Source organism: Haemaphysalis longicornis, unplaced genomic scaffold (assembly GCF_048455015.1).
Source record: "Haemaphysalis longicornis isolate Haplotype H1 unplaced genomic scaffold, Haemaphysalis longicornis Haplotype H1 scaffold_9, whole genome shotgun sequence".
Classification (NCBI taxonomy): domain Eukaryota; kingdom Metazoa; phylum Arthropoda; class Arachnida; order Ixodida; family Ixodidae; genus Haemaphysalis; species Haemaphysalis longicornis.
In genome coordinates this window covers 131,116,582-131,135,245 of record NW_027526460.1, presented here as the reverse complement: position 1 = coordinate 131,135,245, position 18,664 = coordinate 131,116,582, and the positions used below count along the sequence as shown (strand labels likewise).

General features: G+C 46.9%; 1 protein-coding gene across 2 annotated transcripts in view; it reads left to right on the top strand.

Moving 5' to 3' along the window:
- Positions 1-18,664, top strand: part of LOC144151374 (hydroxylysine kinase-like) — an 83,923-nt gene that overhangs the window by 14,359 nt on the left and 50,900 nt on the right. For both annotated transcript variants that reach the window (XM_077682407.1, XM_077682408.1), the window contains exon 2: positions 7,601-7,760. In XM_077682407.1, the coding sequence (XP_077538533.1) occupies positions 7,626-7,760 (135 nt within the window). In that variant the 5' untranslated portion in view covers positions 7,601-7,625. The remainder of the gene's footprint in view (positions 1-7,600; positions 7,761-18,664) is intronic.

Below are 18,664 nucleotides of genomic sequence, written 5' to 3'. Positions count from 1 at the left end.
AAATCTCGTACACACGGGCGTTTTTGCTTTTCGCCTCCATCAGAAAAACGGCCGCCGCGGCCGGGAATCGAACCCGCGACCTTATGCTCAGCAGCGCAACGCCTTAGCCACTGAGCCACCGCGGCGGGTCCACGTTTAAATTTCCCGCCAGCACAACGCGCATGTCATCGGTAGCGGTATGAAGACTAGCTATGCATGCACGCCCCCCTTCGTTCACACCATAGAGTTTGTTAGTAAGTAGACTAGAGAGGAAACACCGCCCCGTAAGCCATGTCGTCGGGGGGGGGGGGGGGGGAGGGGGGGGTCATGGGAAGCCCCCCTTTTTTGGCTTGGGCTTGGCATGACAATTGGATTCTTAAGCGGTTTTCGGGATTTGCTCTCTGCACTATGCATTAACACGTTTATAAGCTACAAGGAAGCCAAAATCCTCCCTGTTGTGTGGTAGCCGTATTCGATGAAACAGCAGGCAGTGCGTGATCGCACCTGACGTTGCTCATGCCGCAGTCGAAGGACGCATGACTGACTGGGTGATATGCCGCCGCGAAATTTGTAGCCGACGAAAAGAATAAACAAAACGTACTTCGACGAAACAGCAAAGATACTACAGATACGGGCGCTTGTATGCGTCCTATCTTGTCATCGTGCACGACTCTTTAACGCCACGTTTTCTTTTTTCTTGTTAAACTAGTTGGCCCTCGGTGCTCCGGTTCACCACTAAGGCAACGTTGTAATAGGTACGCTCCAAAAAACTTTCCGAACTCTTCAAGCAACCTAATATTTGCAATAATGGTAAAATAATAAAATCAGAGTCTCTAATCAGTTGAGTGCGCAACTTAGTGCAAACTTCGCCATTTTTTTATGTGAAGCTTTTTATTCCTCGCTGATAGCGTGGGAGCCCGAGTAAAATCCATGTAGAAAAGCGAACCTTACAAAGTGGGTTTCAGAAAACGATGATGATGTCAAGCGAAGGCACATCAAGCGCTTCAAGAAAAACCTTTCCCTTGGTGAGGATTGAACCTGGGTTTCCCGCGATTTGAAGCCGATGTCTATCCGATTCCGCCATCCTAACACTGTTGAATGTTTCTATTTTAACTGTGACTTTGACTCAGGTTGCACGGAAGAAAGCTTCGAGGTTTAATTCTCGCAATACAGACATTTTTTTTTTGTCATTTGGATCACGTTGGTTGGAGTCAATGATTGTTTTGCGGCATGTCTCACAGCCAATGTGAAGCTTATCTCTTAAAACACCAAATTTTTTTCTCGCTTCGCGTAACATAGTTGTGTCGGTGTCAATACGGCCGCATTGAAGGTCTCCGCAAAATGGAGCGATTCATCTGGTTTACAATAAGGGCGAAGTTAAAACTCCCGTGCTGTAAAAAAACAAAGTTAGTTGGAACGTGAATTAGCGGTGGTTGTGAATGAGCGTGAGTGGGTGATCATGTGGAGGAAGCGAGTGGTGATTGCGAGTGAGTGTGAGTGGCCATTGCAAGGGGTGAGTGCGAGTGCGAGGGAGTGTAAGCGGTGAATGCGAGTGGTGAGCGTGAGCGCGGATGAGTGCGAGTGGTGACGCTGAGTGGTGAGCGCGAGCGCGAGTGAGTGTGAGTGGTGGGGATGAGTGGTGAGCGTGAGTGAGTGCGAGTTGTTACGACGAGTGGTGAGCGTGAGAGCGAGTGAGTGCGAGTGGTGAGGACGAGTAGCGAGCGTGAGCGGGAGTGAGTGAGAGTGGTGAAGGTGGAGTGGCGAGCGTGAGTGCGAGTGAGTGCGCGTGGTGACGACGAGTGGTGAGCGTGAACGGGAGTGAGTGCGAGTAGTGAGGCCTGAGTGTCGAGCGTGAGTGCGAGTGAGTGCGAGTGGCGGGGCGGAGGGGTGAGCGTGAGCGCGAGTGAGTGCGAGTTGATAGTGTGGAGTGGTGAGCGTGAACGTGAGTGAGTGCGAGTGGTGAAGACAAATGGCCAGCGTGCACATGAGCGCGAGTGAGTGCGCGTGGTGAGGACAGAGTGGCGAGTGCGAGTGCGAGTGAGTGCGTTAGGATAAATATATTTTTTTGAGTGAGTGTGAGTGAGTGGTATCCAGTTTTGCCGAGCTATGGCGTTCGGTGCGCCAGAGCTGCCCCCTCAGCCCCCTATTGTTTTGCATATACATCGAAGCCCTGTGTATGAGTATAACCAGAAATAGTGCCATCGAAGGTTTCAGACTACATGAGTCGGAAGTCAAACTTTTGGCTTACGCAGACGACGTGGCTGTTTTTTGTATGAACGAAGAAAGCGTTCATTCAATTGGTAGTTGACACGGTCAGAATGTTTGGCATGGTGACGGGTAGTTTTGTGAACTGGGCAAAGTGCAAAGGATATTGGCAAGGGGAATGGTCATCAACACCGCCAGCCTTTGCTAATATTAGTTGGGTCACCACTCCAGTGAAGTACTTGGGCGTTGAACTGGAACATTACAGGGATAGCGAACCATACTGGCGTAGCCAGACACAGGCGTTGAGGGAGAAGGCCGAGAAATGGAAGGGGGCAAGGTTGTCAATTTTTACAAGGGCCATTACATGTAACTTATTCTTTGTACGAAGATCTGGTATATTATGCAGGTACTGCATTCTTCGCGAATCAACGTCCACCGCGCTACCACAACACGTTGCAAGGCGAGGAACAAGAGTTAGCCTAAGACGTGCTCGCTGACGCCAACTCGCGTGACACGTGAGTAGAGAATGTGCACACCAGCCACGGAGAGCTACGATTATGCGGAAGGTGGGGCTGGAAGTGTCGCAGTTGTCTGTTGTAGTTATTCGCGCCAAAAGACGAAGGAACGAAAGTCAATGAAGGGACGCCAACACGATATTGCAGTAACGAAGTTTTTGATAAGTAGACAGCTCCACGGGGTCCTTACTTACCCCCGTGGTAGCTAGTTACGTGTGCCCCAGTGTTTATGAAAGTGATGTGAGTAAACTGTGTGCGAAGGAGAGAGCCACCGCGGCTCACATCCTGTGGGACTGCAGAATGAACCCAAGAGAGGCCAGCAAGATGACGACGCAATTGAGACGGCGTTGAAGACCTACGATCGAGAAGCACAGCTTCAGGCCGTGCAGCAGGTCTCGGCAGCTGTGGAAAGGCAGCGACCGAGCGAAACTGAGGGGAAGGGGGGAAGCACCCCCAGGAAGGGGGCGGCGGCCCTCTTTACCCGAAGGAGTAGCGAGTGAGCAAGTCCTCGAGGAGCACGGCGCCCGAGATAGACGCGATGGCCGCGTCGCGGTGAAGACCCGTCTTCCCAGTGGGGAGACATCTTAACCGACTGCAAGCCATTCAATGAAGTTGTTCTCTCTCTCTCTCTTCAAAGCACGCAAGCAGACTTACAGGGACCGAGAAGCACTTTTCTAGGAAATTACAAAAAACCCTGTAGAGGAAGAAAAGAAAGAAAGGAAAGGCCGGGAGGTTAACCAGGTGTAGAGCCCGGTTTGCTACCCTGCACTGGGGGAATGGTGCTCAGGGAATAAAAGGGCGGGAGAAGAGGAAGAGATAGGAGTGGGAACGCGCGCTCTCTAGTCCCGTTTCGGGCACTATAGTCTTTCACGCAAGTTCGTTTCACTCAGGAATCGCAAGAGGGCTTTCGTCGCCTTCTGCGATGTCGATGGTAAAGACCGATGACTTAGAATAGTTTCCACTGTAAATGGCCGATTGTCCAATCGGCTGAGCGCGGTGGCAAGCACGCTCCTCTCCGACGAGTATTCGGGGCAGCGACACAGCACATGTTCTATAGTCTCTTCCGCCCCACAGGCGTCACAGTGGCCGCTGCTGGCCATCCCGATGAGGAAGGAGTAGGCTTTCGTGAAGGCCACTCCCAACCACAGTCTACAAAGTAAAGTTGACTGGGGCCGAGACAGCCCATACGGAATACGGCGCTGAAGAAGAGGATCCTGAATATACTGACGGGGATTCGAGAAGTCCGGTGTGCTCCATTGCTGCATGGTAATCTTGCGTGCAAAGGAGCGAAGTGTCGTGGCGGTATCGGTCCTTGAAAGCGGAAGCAGAATGGTGCGGTCGCTCTCATGGCCTGTACGGGCAGCTTCACCCGCCAACACGTTACCGATGACTCCGAAGTGACGTGGAAGCCACTGGAATATTACGTCATGGCCGGCTGTGATGGCTTGATGGGATTTTTCTCTTATCTCTGTCACCAGTTGATGTAGGGGGCCGTAGCGCAGGGCTGCGCGTAAGCTCTGTAAGGCAGCCTTGAAATCCGAGAAGATCGCCCAATTTTGATGAGTAGCTCCGATGACATGATCAAGAGCCTCACGAATGGCTGCAAGTTCTGCTCGAGCTCGTGGTATGGCAAACGCGGAATCTAGTTGTGGCAAAATCTGCTGGCACAAACATCGCACCTGCCGAACTGGATGACGTTACTGAGCCATCCGTGTACACATGTTTCCGGTCGTTGTACCGTTCATGCAGTAACAGCAGAGAAAGCTGTTGAAGGGCCAATGGTGACAAGTCGGCTTTTTTCCGAATTCCCGGAACACTGAGGCGAATCTCAGGTTGTGCCAGGCACCACAACGGGGAGGACGATGTTCCCGCAGGGGCGTACCTTGAAGTGATTGCAGCCCTGTGCGTTGTGATAATCGCTGAAAAAGTAGATCGTGGTCTACTTTGAGGAAGCTGTGCCAGATGGTGAGAAGGCAGCCTCGTGAGGAGCCTGATGTACAGGCGTAGTGTTTCAGTAGCCACGTACGTTGCTATTGGGTGTTCCTGAGCGATGAAAATGGTGCCCACTGTTGATGCACAACGCGGCAAACCAAGACACGCACGCAGAGCCTGCGCTTGGGCGCTCTGTATTACCCGCAGGTTAGTGGTGCAAGTGTTGGAAATTGCTGTCAAGCTGTAACGCAAGGCTCCTATGCCTCAAGGAATCAATGTAGAAACGCATTGCCGTTGTAATTATTGCCCTACGTTCGGTATTAGGTATGTCACGAGCGATAAAAGTACCCCTCATTCTCCGCCGATCGCTTCCTCCTCCCTCTTTGTTTCTTTCAAAAGAGCTGGAAACACTGGGACTCTTCGATTTACCGCCTCGGACTCACCGAGGATAGTCCGCAGGCAGTCCGAAGATTCTCCATGCCATAGGAATGCATATAAAAAATGAATGCCGGATTGTTGCTCGGGGAGTCCGTGGTGAGTCCGAGACGGTAAATCGAGGGGCCCCACTGTAAATAGTCACGTGACGTCAGGACGCTCGACTTTCCGTCTGTGAATCCTGCCAACGCCGCCTGTGCGTTGATCCTGCTTATCTTAGGCACTATGGGTCCGAACCTTAAAGAATGGTAACCCTTGCTCTGCCGGCCGCAACGAGTGGTTATACGTTTCTGTATGCCCTAGGGTTGCCGAGTTATTCAACTTTACGTCTGCCCGCCTACCCCACCCTTGGTCGCGCCCTACTCGTAGCCGGTTTTTGGCCGGATGGTGCGGACGCTACGATTTGGATATTTGAGGTTTTTCGCCTTCCTAACTTACTGTCGGGGGCGGCGGAAGGGTCTCGGAACCTTTTTCAACTACTTATTGGTACCTACCGAGTGCATTGATTACTTTTTTTTTTTACTTTTGCTCCGCCGGCTTGGCCGGTTCGGCTTGCGACGAGGACGGTTTGATATCAGCAAACACGAGTTCGATATCTGAACGGGCCGGCGATAAATTCGGTCGGTCGTGAGTACCTAATTCTCTTGATAGCAATTTTATTGCGCCGAGAGAGAGAGAGAGCGATCTTTAATGAAGTCTGGCGATGTTAGCTGGGCTAAAACAGGAGGCGGACTCTTAGCCTTCAACCCAGCGTCCGGGCTAATTGCGACTCATGCGGCATATTCTCCCCTGGTGAGCCTGGGGAAACATTACTGCGTTGTTGTTGCCCTAGCAACGCCACCGCCATGTTGGCCTTGAAGGCGTTATAATTGCCATGGCAACAATGCGAGGGCGCGCAGCTTGCGTGGGGAAGAGGTAACGCTCTCCCTTCTCATGGCGGTTGGATTGCTTTCCCCCACCCCCTGTCCCCCCCCATTCCCACCAGGCAACCGCCGCCAGCCGCCGCCGCCACCCCGCTGCCTCCACGGGCAAGCCTGGCCGGCCTCGCTCCGCCGGCACGAAGCCACGCCGCTTGAGCAGTTACGACGCCAGCTCGAATAGCACTTGAACACTTTATTCGCGTTACGTGCGCGAACGCTACGTGCGGCGAGAAACACCGATGACCAATACAACACAGACAAGGTTGTCTGTCTTTGTCTGTCTTCAAGCACAGCACACGCACAACACAAGTCCTATCCTTCAGCTCAGCTTCACGTACGGCATACGAACGACGTTCTCACCTTTTGCTAACAGCACTCGGAGTCATCGCGTTACGATTCATCCTGGTGTTCTTGGCGTCCCTTATGTAGCACCGTAATGTCCGAGGGAGCACATACGAGAAATAGCCCACTACATGAAACGCGCGTCGGCCTCGCCGTCGCGCACGGAAACCGTTATCGCGCATGCGCAGCAAGACGGGGCGACGGGGCTGACGGCGCGACGCGGGGGTGAGGGAAAGCGCTTCGTGAACGAGCGAAGAGAAAAACGGGAGAGAAAGAGAGCATTTTGTTTCCCCAGCGCCACTGGCGTTTGGCGCGCAATAATAGAACCGAAACTAGAAAGAGTAGCATCGGACTGGCTAAAATGCCTAACTTGCTACGCCAGTTGATGACGTGATGAAGATGATGGCGATGATGTTCAAGAAGTTGACGCGTACATATACGGCGAGTTATTCACAGCGACTGGTCTAGACCTGCGCCGAAACCCACGCTGGCCGTTCGCATGAGCAAGACGGGCTATTGCAGCTATCCTAGCCCCCAGAGAAACAAATAAAAAGGATAATGCTCCTGCTCCCTTCTCTCGTATTTTGTTTTTACCGGCGCATTTATTTTCCGCAGAGCTCAAAAAACGGCGTCCGACGGTGCCAAAAGTAACTTGACTTTGATAGCGACGTCGCCTCGGTCGCTATCAAAAGCACCAGCAGTGCTGGCATGACGGTGTGCTTAACGGGAGGTGTAGGTAAAGGACCACACACGGAAAGGCGATCGGCGATAAAGTCCGCTACTGGAAACGTGAATTCTTTTTCTTACAATTTTCATTTCCCGCATCACCGATTACGTCACCGCGGGAAGTTTGAAATCTTGAAGGTTGAGACGCCACGTGGTGCCAACCAGCTGAACTAGAAGCTTCCTGTCCCAGATTTCTGGATATGTCCAGCAAACAAGTAATTTATGCGGAACGCCTTAGAATTTATAATGTCCCAATGCAGAGAGTTATAAAACAGAACAGATGAACATGCTATCATTTGTCGACCATTTATTAGCGCGTATTCTGCAAAGAAGCAAGTTACTGCACGCACACACATAAAAATGGTGACATAATAGAAAACGACGGGGGATAGAAAACTCACAACGTCAATACAAAAGGTTTTGGACGCCGCAATCGGAAGACAAGTACACGTGTCGCGTGTGTAGTCCACTTCTCTATTGTGTCCCTTGTGCACAGAAGTATAGCAACTTGCACGGAGGCTGCGATTTTCTAACATTTCGCGGTAGGTTGGTTGTCCTACTCCACAAAGCCATGGACTCGGAGCAACCGATGAAACCATGGCTGGATGCCGAGCGGGCTTCGGTCTTGGTGGCGGAAAAGTTCGGCTTCGCCGCAAGCAAAGTGAGCGAGCTGGAAAGCTATGACGATCGGAACTTTCGGATCCAGGTAAGGCGGAAGTCAAGACACTATGCCAGTTCTTCAAGGGGGTTGGGTTATCATAAGCGTTAATGGAATGTCTCTACCCATCTATTATAGCGCGAATATTGTTGCCAGAGGTTTTATTTGGCGACGTGAAATCGGTCACCGAATGGTGAAGGCAGCTTGAATGCAGACTTATTGGTGGAGGCGTAGTTGCCAAGGCTTTCTAGTGGCCATACTCCATACTCTGCAATAGGGAATGTATATTTGTTCTAAATGCGAAATGACACAAAAACGCGCGCATGTTTGAGAAATTTTTGGCATGCATTAAAACATCGAAATATCGCATTTACTCTATAGCGCTCCACTATACACATGGCATCTCGTAAACGAGATATTACGAGGATTATATTGCAAAGCAATTTCTCTATTACAGTACTGCCTAATTTGAAACGTACCCATTCGTCGGAATTCCACTCTCATCGCAGGGGAATCTGTCACAGGAAAAATTGAAGTGGCGTTTTTGTTTCATGCCTCCCGAAAAAGCAGTTATCTCGGACACGGCGCCTTTTCAACACTTTGATGTCGCAGCACTGTGTCATGGGAGAATGAAAGCTTTGAAGTACTGGTTGGACTTGTGAAGAAGGTATTAAAACTGGATCAGAACATTGCATTAACGAATGAGGACTACTTTCTTTACTCATTCTCCTGTTCACTGGTAAATTTGCTTTTTACAAACGCATAGTAACTAAAATCAGCTTTTGCTACAAAATGACGACTAAAATAGAAAAATGTTGGTCCCAGTAAATGATGGAATCTAATGTAGGGAATCCAACCTAGGCACGAAATTGGAAAGTGCATAGACATAACGTTTTCATGCACGTTTGACTTGATTGGCGCATCATGTGTGGTAGTGTCCCATATTGCAATGTAACATTGGAATTTCAGTATTACTCCGCAAATCAACTTCCTTAGACCACATTATGGAGATCGTTGCCATGATTTCACTCGGGTTAGTCAGAAGACACAATCCTGTTAACTTCCAACGGTCAACGAAACGGAACATGAAACAAATGCGCTAGAGTCGAGAACACTGCAACATTCGTGGGACTGTATTAAGACTCAGCTGTGTAATGCTCTCCAATAGAATGAATATTGAGCTGTATGCTTTGCGTATAAGAAATACATGTGGGCTTCAATTGCAACTAGTACAGGTCCTAGTAAGAGCAACTAGTACCCCACTCTGTTGCGCAACTATCCACTTTTCAGTGCAGAACACTTTAGGTACTCGCCTTGTCGTCGTAGCTCACTCGCTGAACCCAAATAGAGCCACACGGCGTTCCGTCGTAGCGGCTGTCGCCGCGGCGTCACACAGAGGCTTCGAAAGCCAAGTAGTTTATATAGTCATAAGCGTTCGAAACTCGTGAACCGCGGGCACTTGTCATACATCTCCGGATGTTGTTTAGCGCAAAGAAAACTGCAGGTGAATTTGATGCAAAAGATGCGTAATTAATCGGTAGCTCCCGGGTTCATTTAGTTGAGAACGCTCGTTGGGTTGGTTTTTACGATATTAATCGAAAAAAAGTGGCAGTGCACCACCGGCACGTACGGAAGGAAAAGCGAGCACAAAGAGAACAGAACTCCCGCTGGTGCAGTTTCAGGCAATGGCGCGCCAGCACTGCGAAGAAGGGAAATTTGAAATGCATTGGACAAACCTCCGTTAAATTCACCTGGAGAGGAATGAGACAGGGCGGCGAAGAGGGTGATGGGCGGTAAGAGTGAGCGGATAACGGCCCATTATGGAGAATTATTGCTTTGCACTTCCTACAGCGTTTACACTGAGTGGAACGGCTTTAATTTTATTCAGCCACGTTGTACTTTACTCGGCCTGCGCAATCTGTTATTAGTACCGGGTGTGCGGACACCGTGTGGATTTTTAACAGAATGATGAAACACAAAGGGAAAACCTCTGGTTCAGTCAACAATTTCTATCCATTGTTATAGATAGTGGAATAACCATAGGGAGTCAATAGCTATTACACAAGAACGATGAGGTTTAAATGAATTCTATAAACATATGGGTGCATGATTTATTGCAGCCACTGAAGAGCCTGAGAGTCTTCTAGTTGGCTTTTAACATTTGGGGTTGTTATAATCTACCTTTTTGGGTTCTTTCTTTATGCTTGTTTTCTCTTTAATACTTAAGACAGTAAGTCGCCGAAAACACTTGCTGGTTTGAAAAAGAATTCGAAATTTCTACGGGTTCTCATAAACCTGGAAATGTTGCTTTGATAGAGTCGCAAAATGAAAGGTGCCTCTTGTTCTACAGTAATCTTGCAACTTAACTGTAGAGTTGCCCCTATCAACTGAGGTAGAAAATACGCGGCAAAAGAAGTTATAGGTATTGGTGACACCATCATCCTAGCACGACGCTGCCCTACCTTACAAGGTGACCCGCGTTAGAGCACGTAAAACGTTCGTAAAACCATGTCTAGAACGCGCGAAAATGACCAGCCCTAGCACTGCTCGATTGAAAAAAGCCTTGATGTAATCCGCCAGCAAGAGCACCGCCGAATGTCGTATGTGCTCCTGTAAACCATACACCCACATCAGGCGTACGCATTACAAGATGCGAGCAATGGGAGGCCGCGCTGCGTAACTCCCAATTCGCCGTCTGAAGGGACGAGGACACTGCCACTTCCAAGCAGTGAGTCTACCTGAAAAGACACGACAAGAAAGGTTTTCATCGTCATCATCATCATCATCATCGTCGTCGTCGTCGTCGTTGTCGTCATCATTGTTGCCATCATCCCTTCAGTATGCTGCCAGAAACAGTTTCAGCTATTACGTGCTCAACGCCAGAAGGGCTATGGCTCTAAAATGATACGGGGAATTTTCCCTGTTTATAACTAACACCCTTTCAACTTAGAAAAAAATGCAACAAAACAGCAAAGGAGAGAGAGAGAGAGAGAGAGAGAGAGAGAGAGAGAGAGAGAGAGAGAGAGAGAGAGAGAGAGAGAGAGAGAGAGAGAGAGAGAGAGAGCTCTTTATTAGAGGAAAGCAGAGAGGTTTGCCGGCATGTTAACGCCGACATGCTACTCTGCGGGGTACGGGAGGAGGGAATAAAGTTGCAATAGGAAGAAAGACGGAAGGGAGAGAAGAAAAGAAAATAAAAGATGTAAAAAAAAGGAGTTAGCGTGTGCGTTGGGGACCGTCAGTGCGACACGTGAAAAGTCTATGGACGGTTGTACAGTGCCAGGATGGTCTGGTCCTATATCAGCTCAGCGACGCCGATGTCATTGAGGTATTCAAATAATGCGGTTAGCACTTTACGCTGAGAGGAGGGAGATGGCCATGGTCCCAGAAGTGCTTTTAAAGTCAAGGAACTGGGGTTGAGGCACTCGATCTTCTGTGCGAGGTTGTTCCTTGCTTGATAGTATGTAGGGCACTCCAGTAAAATATGCTCGACGGTTTCTGGTGAACCGAAGTTGTCACAATAGGGGTTCGAGGTTAGGCCGAGGCGATAGCGGTAGGTACGTGCTAGCGCCACGTTGAGACGTAAACGATGGAGCAAAGTCTCTAGCCGACGTGGAAGTCGCTCCGGTAACCTCAGTGCGAAAGTTGGGTCGACATGATGCAGGAATGGGTGCTGGTTTTCCGGGAGAGACCAGAAGGTGCTTCTTTCCCTGAAAACAAGCTCCTTTGCTAGTCTAGAGGCATCGTGCTTCGTGAAGAAAATGTTCCTCACGTTCCGCAGTTGCAATCCTCTCTTGGCAGCCTCATCTGCTTTTTCATTGCCTATGATGCCGCAGTGGGCCGGGATCCACTGCAGTATCACGCGGTGTCCGGCGACACAAACTGGATGATTTAGGTAAGAGACATCGCGGGATATATGTTCGTGAATGCTGAAGCAGCTGGCACGTCGAAGAGTTTGCAGTGCTGTCTTCTGTCATCCACCGTCCAAGCACTCTCATATCGTCTTGAGCGCCCAACGTCATCTACATCTGCTGAGCTTCATGCCATCAAACAAGCACTTCGCTACATTCTCCGCCAGCAGCCAGTACAGTGGGTAATCTTTACGGATTCGAAGACAGCAAAGGATGTATAGTGTACCTATATACACCCTATATCACAAGAAAACACCCTTTTACAGAACGTTTTGTCGTTTATAACACTATTAAAATGTTCTCTTATATTTTTCGAAGATGCCAGGGTGTTATTGACAAAGAGGGTGTAAATATTTTAGTGCAACAACTTCATTGCACGCATTGAGTTCATTCATCATTACTGGAAATGTGCACTACGTGCAGTTGCGCCCGAACGTAACTTGTGCCCAGCTCAAACAAAAGAATACGAGACAAACGTGCAGCATGAAACGCGTGAACCCAAGATGGCATAGAGTAAGCATAAAACAAACATGGTGTCAACGGCATGAAAGCGTTTTCCTCCGTTTCGATGGAGTGCCTCACTTTCAAACAAAAGAAGATATTCCCGAAAGAAGAACACTCGCACTTGCGTCACGGCTGAGTGAAACACTGATCAGGATAACGCCGCCAGGTGCATAGATGACAGTTGCTGAAAAAGCAATGTCTTACAGAAATGAACGCTGCCGCAGCCTATCTAATGTGTTCTCGCCAAGGGCCCTACTTGTCTCCGGCGCTCTCATCAAGTTCCGCTGTGAGCGCCATGCGCATTTTAAAGTTGATGGGCATATATGTAACAGGTATGCCAACTATTTCTGCTGTAATATAGACGCTAATAGAGGGCTTGATCAAAGACCCGGGGCAATGGCTGGGGAAGGGTTAAAACATCATATACAAATTCTGTTGATGTTTTAGGTACAACACGAATAATAATTGCATCTCGTTTTTACTGATAAGAGAATGCAAAAGAGTGCAGTATTTTATGACTAAGAAATTTGCTAAAATTTACTGGCGTGTATCCTACATTGGCCAATAATTTAGGCTTGTCTTCCCCAAGAAAAGCATAAAAGCACGTCGGTTGCTGAATGTTAAAAGCATTGCGGTGAGAGTCAGCCGTAAAACCGAGGTGTGGGTAGTGTAAAAAAAGTGAAGAACAGCGCTAGGGATCCCGCGTTTCCACTAATTTCTGACCTTGCTGTCTCCTCAGACACCGCCCCTCTGAAGTGCTGCTGTTGCACGTGTGTTCAGTCAGTGACATATATAAAGCCATGACGTGGGCATTCAAGGTCATCTTCCACATACAGCTTAGTCAGGCGCAAGAAGGACTGGTTTGAAAGGAGTTGAGGCCGCATGAACGTCTTCTCACTCTACACTCCAACAATCTTTATGGTGCAAGTAAAAACATGTTTGATTAGGAGGTATATCTATGACTTCATTATTGACAGTTTAGGTTTTACGGGGCATAGTTGCGTCGTCTAGATTATTCGTGCTTTCAGAATCTTTGTACAACTTTTGATGTCCTGATCAGTGCTCCCTAATTGCTCATTGTTGTCTTGCATTTTTATGCACTTCAAATATTCGTTGTTGTTATGAAGATGACATTTTGAACATGTGCACCCATAATTATGGCACAGGGCATACGATTTGAAGTTTTGCATTTAACACTGTTCGTTTTGCTTGTACACCTGTTGGCTCTAGATACCTACAGCGAGTCGTCAGAAAGTATCCGCTAAATAGTATAGAGAGTAAACAGTAAGTCTCTGGTTTACAATGAGTTCTATAGCATCCTCGTGTACTTAAAATTGTTCGAGCTAACTAAGGCGTCCTTTGCAAATACCTCTGTTTTCTAAACGTGTACACTTCGTCTTCTATGATGTGGTAATGTGACATGCCATATTAAAAGCTAAAAAGTAGGAGTAATCGCCAACTGCCTGTGGATTGCAAAGACGAAAATACCATCTTTAACGTCTTCTCGCGCAGACCGGATAAGTGCTCTGCTAGAGCACGCTAACCAACGCGTACATATACGCACGTACTCTTACCGGCGCCAGTTTATATATTTAAAAGACCTCATTTCAATTGCGCTTGCGTTATTAACGTGGTTTGTTATTTCATTTCATTTCATTTCATTTATTCAAGACAATCATCATTACAAGTTTGTCTTGGGTTGCGTGGCTATAGGCAGAATTAACGCCTGACGGGGCCACGACGCCCATTCAACAACTGGAGACAACCCATCATACAGTGCACTAACTGTGAGCATAAAAAATATAGGCAAACGAAAGCAAATTGCTCAACTACGCACAAAACATGTCGATACACTACAATAGTAACACACCGAGAAATCCCTTTAAAAAGATACACGCAATAAAGAGTTCATTTTTCGGACAGTGGAGATAATATAACATAATAGTGATTGTTTTACAGCAAAAGCAAAGTAGCTTTCACCAACAAGTCAAAATTCAAACCAGAACAAAAATCACAAAAGACCATAAGTTGACCACACAGTTCGGAGGTTTTCATTCTATATAAAACCAGACAAAACAGTACACTGCTAAATCAATTTTCCGCACGGAAGAGAGCTTTCATTATTTTTTTAAAACTGTGCTTTGAAACATCGGTATGTAAGAGATCTAAGATCTCAGGGTACTGATTCAGTAACCCGGGTATTTGGGAAGCCAATCGCTGCTCCCCATAACCTGTCCTTGAATACGGTTTCGCGATTAAGTTTGTTATTAATTCATACGGGCTTTGGGTTCTATGAAACTCCGTGTTAAATTTATGTTTGTCACATTGGTACTTACGATATATTTCTAAAGACAGCCGATACTTATATAGTTTCCTGATATTTAGTATCCCATTTACCTCGAAGTAGGGCATACAACTCTCTTAGCATAGCAATATGTTATCTATAGCCCGCACCGCCCGTTTTTGTAACGAAAAAAGGTAGTTTAAGTTTGTCTGTGTTGTGGTGGACCACACAAGGCTACAGTAACTTAGTCGCGAATGAACAATTGCATAATAAATCTGCCGTTTAATTTTATTCGGAAGATAATGTCGCAGTCTATTCAGTGCCCCTACTGCTTGAGAGAGGTCTTTCCGCAAGGCGTCTACATGTTGCGTCCAGGACAAGGTTTCGTTAAACAGAACACCTAAAAATCGAATTGTTTGTGATTGGCCGTCATAGGTATTCTTGAATTTTAGGCTCAAGTTGCCGGGTGCAGCCTGTCCTCTAGATCTGAAAAGTAGGTATTTTGTCTTCTCGGTGTTAAGCTGTAATTTGTTAGCCGTAAGCCACGTATTCAAGCCGGACAACCAATTGTTAGCACATGTGAAAAGTTCATCAGTGTCCACGCCTGAAAAAAACACGTTGGTGTCGTCTGCGTATAGGACTAATTCAGCATTCCCTTGTATATTCACAATGTCATTGATGTATAATAAGAATAATATAGGCCCAAGTATTGACCCTTGAGGGACTCCATATTTAATTGCTGCTATCTCGGAGTTGTGACCGTTTACTGCCGAATACTGTGTTCTTGAAGACAGATAGCTTTTTAGAAGAGATCATGCAGTGCCCAGGATGCCATATTGTACGCGGAGGGGCAAGATTGCGGGTCGGCATTCTCAACATTTTAAACGCCGTGCCCCATTTGTAGACGTATGCTTTGTATAATACTTAGGAAAGTAATAATGACTGTGCTTTTGTGCTATTATATTTGTCCTACTATGCTTAAATTTGTCTAAATTTGTGAATATCAGTTTTGTTGCTGCACTGTGAATCATGACAGAGGCCGAGGCCTCTGTCAGGCCATATGCACCTTTAGCCTCAGCTTCCGCTTGGTTTCGCCAAGAAATCAAACCAAATCAAACCAAAAAGGTATAACATAGCGTTTGGGAATGTACGGATCCTTGTGCATCTGAATTTTGGTCCTCGTAAAACAATGTCACTAATAAAAGGCTTGCACTGGCTGCAACGCACTCAAACATTTGTATTTTGTGCCTTTCTGGAGCAGCTTCTTGATTTCGTTTTTCATGCACAAGGCCAATAAGACTTCGACTCTGCAGTCTGACAGAGGTTAGTGAGGTTTTACCTTTACAATCTCGCAGTGTTGCCACCAGAATTATCAAGTCCCAGCGCAAATAACAACATAAAATAAAAGTCCCAATATTCATAATGCATTGTTGCAAACCAAGTTGCAAAGCCAAGAACTATATCTTAAACCTTATTATATGGTTCTTAAGGGGATATCCTACGCGTTAGGTGATATCCTACGCTTGGGGAATGAGCACAAAACTGGACTGGGAAGATAAATGTTACGTATTTTGTCGTTATCAGGTCCATGAGCAGGCACAAGTGTGAGAAGAAAATTACATAAATGATGGCATGCTGAAGGAACAATGTGTTTTTATTTATTTGGTATTCAAAACGCAAATCGTAACATAACAAAAAGTTCATACTGAAAAATACCAAATGTTAGCAGCCTGCCCTTATGGAACACGCAAATGAAAGTGTTTTATTTGGAAGAGCATCTGAGGACGTGTAATCATCAAATTATAGTTGCTTCAATTTTACCAGAATTTTCAGCAGATTACGTAATCTGCTGAAAGATGAATTTCATCTCTGTTTTGCAAGCAGTACTGCTTGCAAAACACAGATGAAATTCGTCTTGTTTGGAGACTACTGACCGAAAAAGGCCCAATGTTTGGCCGAAAGCTCAGGGATATGTGAGATCCTTAATGTAATATATTGACAAACAAAGAAGAAGCGCTTTCGCCAGGCTGCAGTTACGACTCAGGTACACCACTTCGCACTTCCGATGCCGTAAATAGCCCTTATCGAATCGACCCAACCAATCGCCCCAACCAAACGTCAAAACTTGAAAACTCGATGCATGCAGCAAGAAGTAGCGCCTCATCAAGAAAAGGGAATGTTTCTTAACAAAAGAGCACGTTATTTTCAATTGAACATTGAGTTGCTCCTTTCATTTTTACGACTATGGTATAAATGGATGGCCATAGAATGAACAATACTCTACAAGCATTCAGAAGGCTGCTTAAGAGATTTATGGTACCTTCTGCGTGACGTTTATTGCAGTCATCTGTTTCTAACAGCACTGGCACAGAGTCCTCGACACCACGCATACATTCATACGTCTCTGCATGTTGACATTCCAAAAAATGGATAGGTGAAATTGACTTGCTCCAATAAGACTATCAGCCAGAACTGAGGTTAAATACTTTGGTTTTTATTTTTAACAGTGCACTACATGCATTTAATGCCGAAAATACAACGGCTGCCTCACTTCAAATCAGTAATCTGAAAAGGCTGCAAACTCAGGTGTTTAGCTTTGCTTACGTGCACTACCCCCTTGCGGGCTCTTGCTGGCACGACCAAGTTCGCAAAGTTCTGCATATGCGACTGGCTTGGTCCTACGCGAATGAAGTGTAGTCACGAACTTGCATGTCTATAGTCATCTATAAAAGACGCACAATTTCAGTGGAGTGCTCTTTGTTAAGAGCAGTGGTGCGAACATTGTACTCGGTTAAAGACGCAAGATCAGTACCCCATAACTGCATCTACCCCATGCACATGGGCGTACTTAGAGCAAAATTATATTGATCATTATTGCGTACTGCATATACTTGCATGTTCGGAACAACCACCTATTGAGATGCGTCGTACACTTGGGGCCATGAATTGCGCAAACTATGTCGAAATTTGCTCAATGGCCTTTCATGTGCACTTATTACACCCTCCAACCAATTTTTGCTTACTAAAATATTGTGATCACACCTCGTGCAAGCAGGTTTGCATATCACTTATGCTTTTTTAAGAGCGATGGTCTTTTTTGTGCTGCGTATACGTGCAAATGTTCGCTTGCATGTCTGTCGCCAACTTTAATAACGTTATTCTTTGTCTAGGCGTGAAACGGAACGAAAAGCACAAGACGACAGAAGGGAGCCCACAGACACAGCGCTGACTAAAAACTAAAATTTATTCTCACCTAATCAGCAATAAGTAGGAAATATCAGAATATATGTGACTGAACACTGCAAATATTTACAAAAATACAATGCGAAATATTACAATAAAAACTATGAAATGCACTATGGATAGCATGTCTGACAGCGCACTTCACAACAGTTCATGGATCCACCTCGGGCACAATCTCATTTAGCCTTTCAAGAATGCAAATTCCTTCCTCGAGAGGGCGAACAGGTGCGTGAGCGCACCACTACCATGCATGCGGGCACCACTACCATGCATGAGCGCGTGAGCTTTGAACTTCCAGCGCTTCTCTATCTCGCACCCAGGACACCAGCCCAACAGTGGCGCCGCTGAAATGGAGGTGCGAGATAAGAGAAGCGCTGGAAGTTCGAATGAGGCACCCTGAGTGCATGATCACATTATCAATCGCCCTCACAAGGAAGGATATTGCATTTCTGGAAGGCTAGATACGACTGTGCGCGGCGTAGAACCAGCACCTGTTGTGGAAGTACGCCGTCAGGAGTGCTATGGAGAGCCCATTGCATAGTTGTTTTCATTGCAATATTTTGCATTGCATTTTTGTAAACATTTGCAGTGTGCAGTCACGTGTATTTTGATGTTTCCTACTTGCTCATGATTTCTAATAAGCAATAATAAATTTTAGTTAATCAACCCTGCATCCGTGTACACTCTTCTGTCGTCTTGTGCTCTCCGCACTGTTTTCTGCCTAAATATGTGCCAACCTGACTGCCTTTTATCCATGTTACAGTTATGGGTTGGTCTACTAGCTAATGGGCCCTGACTCACTAGGAAATGATGGCTCGCTGGTTGCCTATGATGGGAACCAGTCACTGACCCACACGTAGGTCATCCGCCGGTGACCGCTATAGTCACTCAAAACACACCCGTTACCCATCAACGAGAACTTACTAGTGACCTGGGCCACGTGACCCGCTGAGGTGAAGGGAGAGGAGGGTGTGGTAGGGGAGGCAAGGGAAAGGAAAGAAGATGACTGGGAT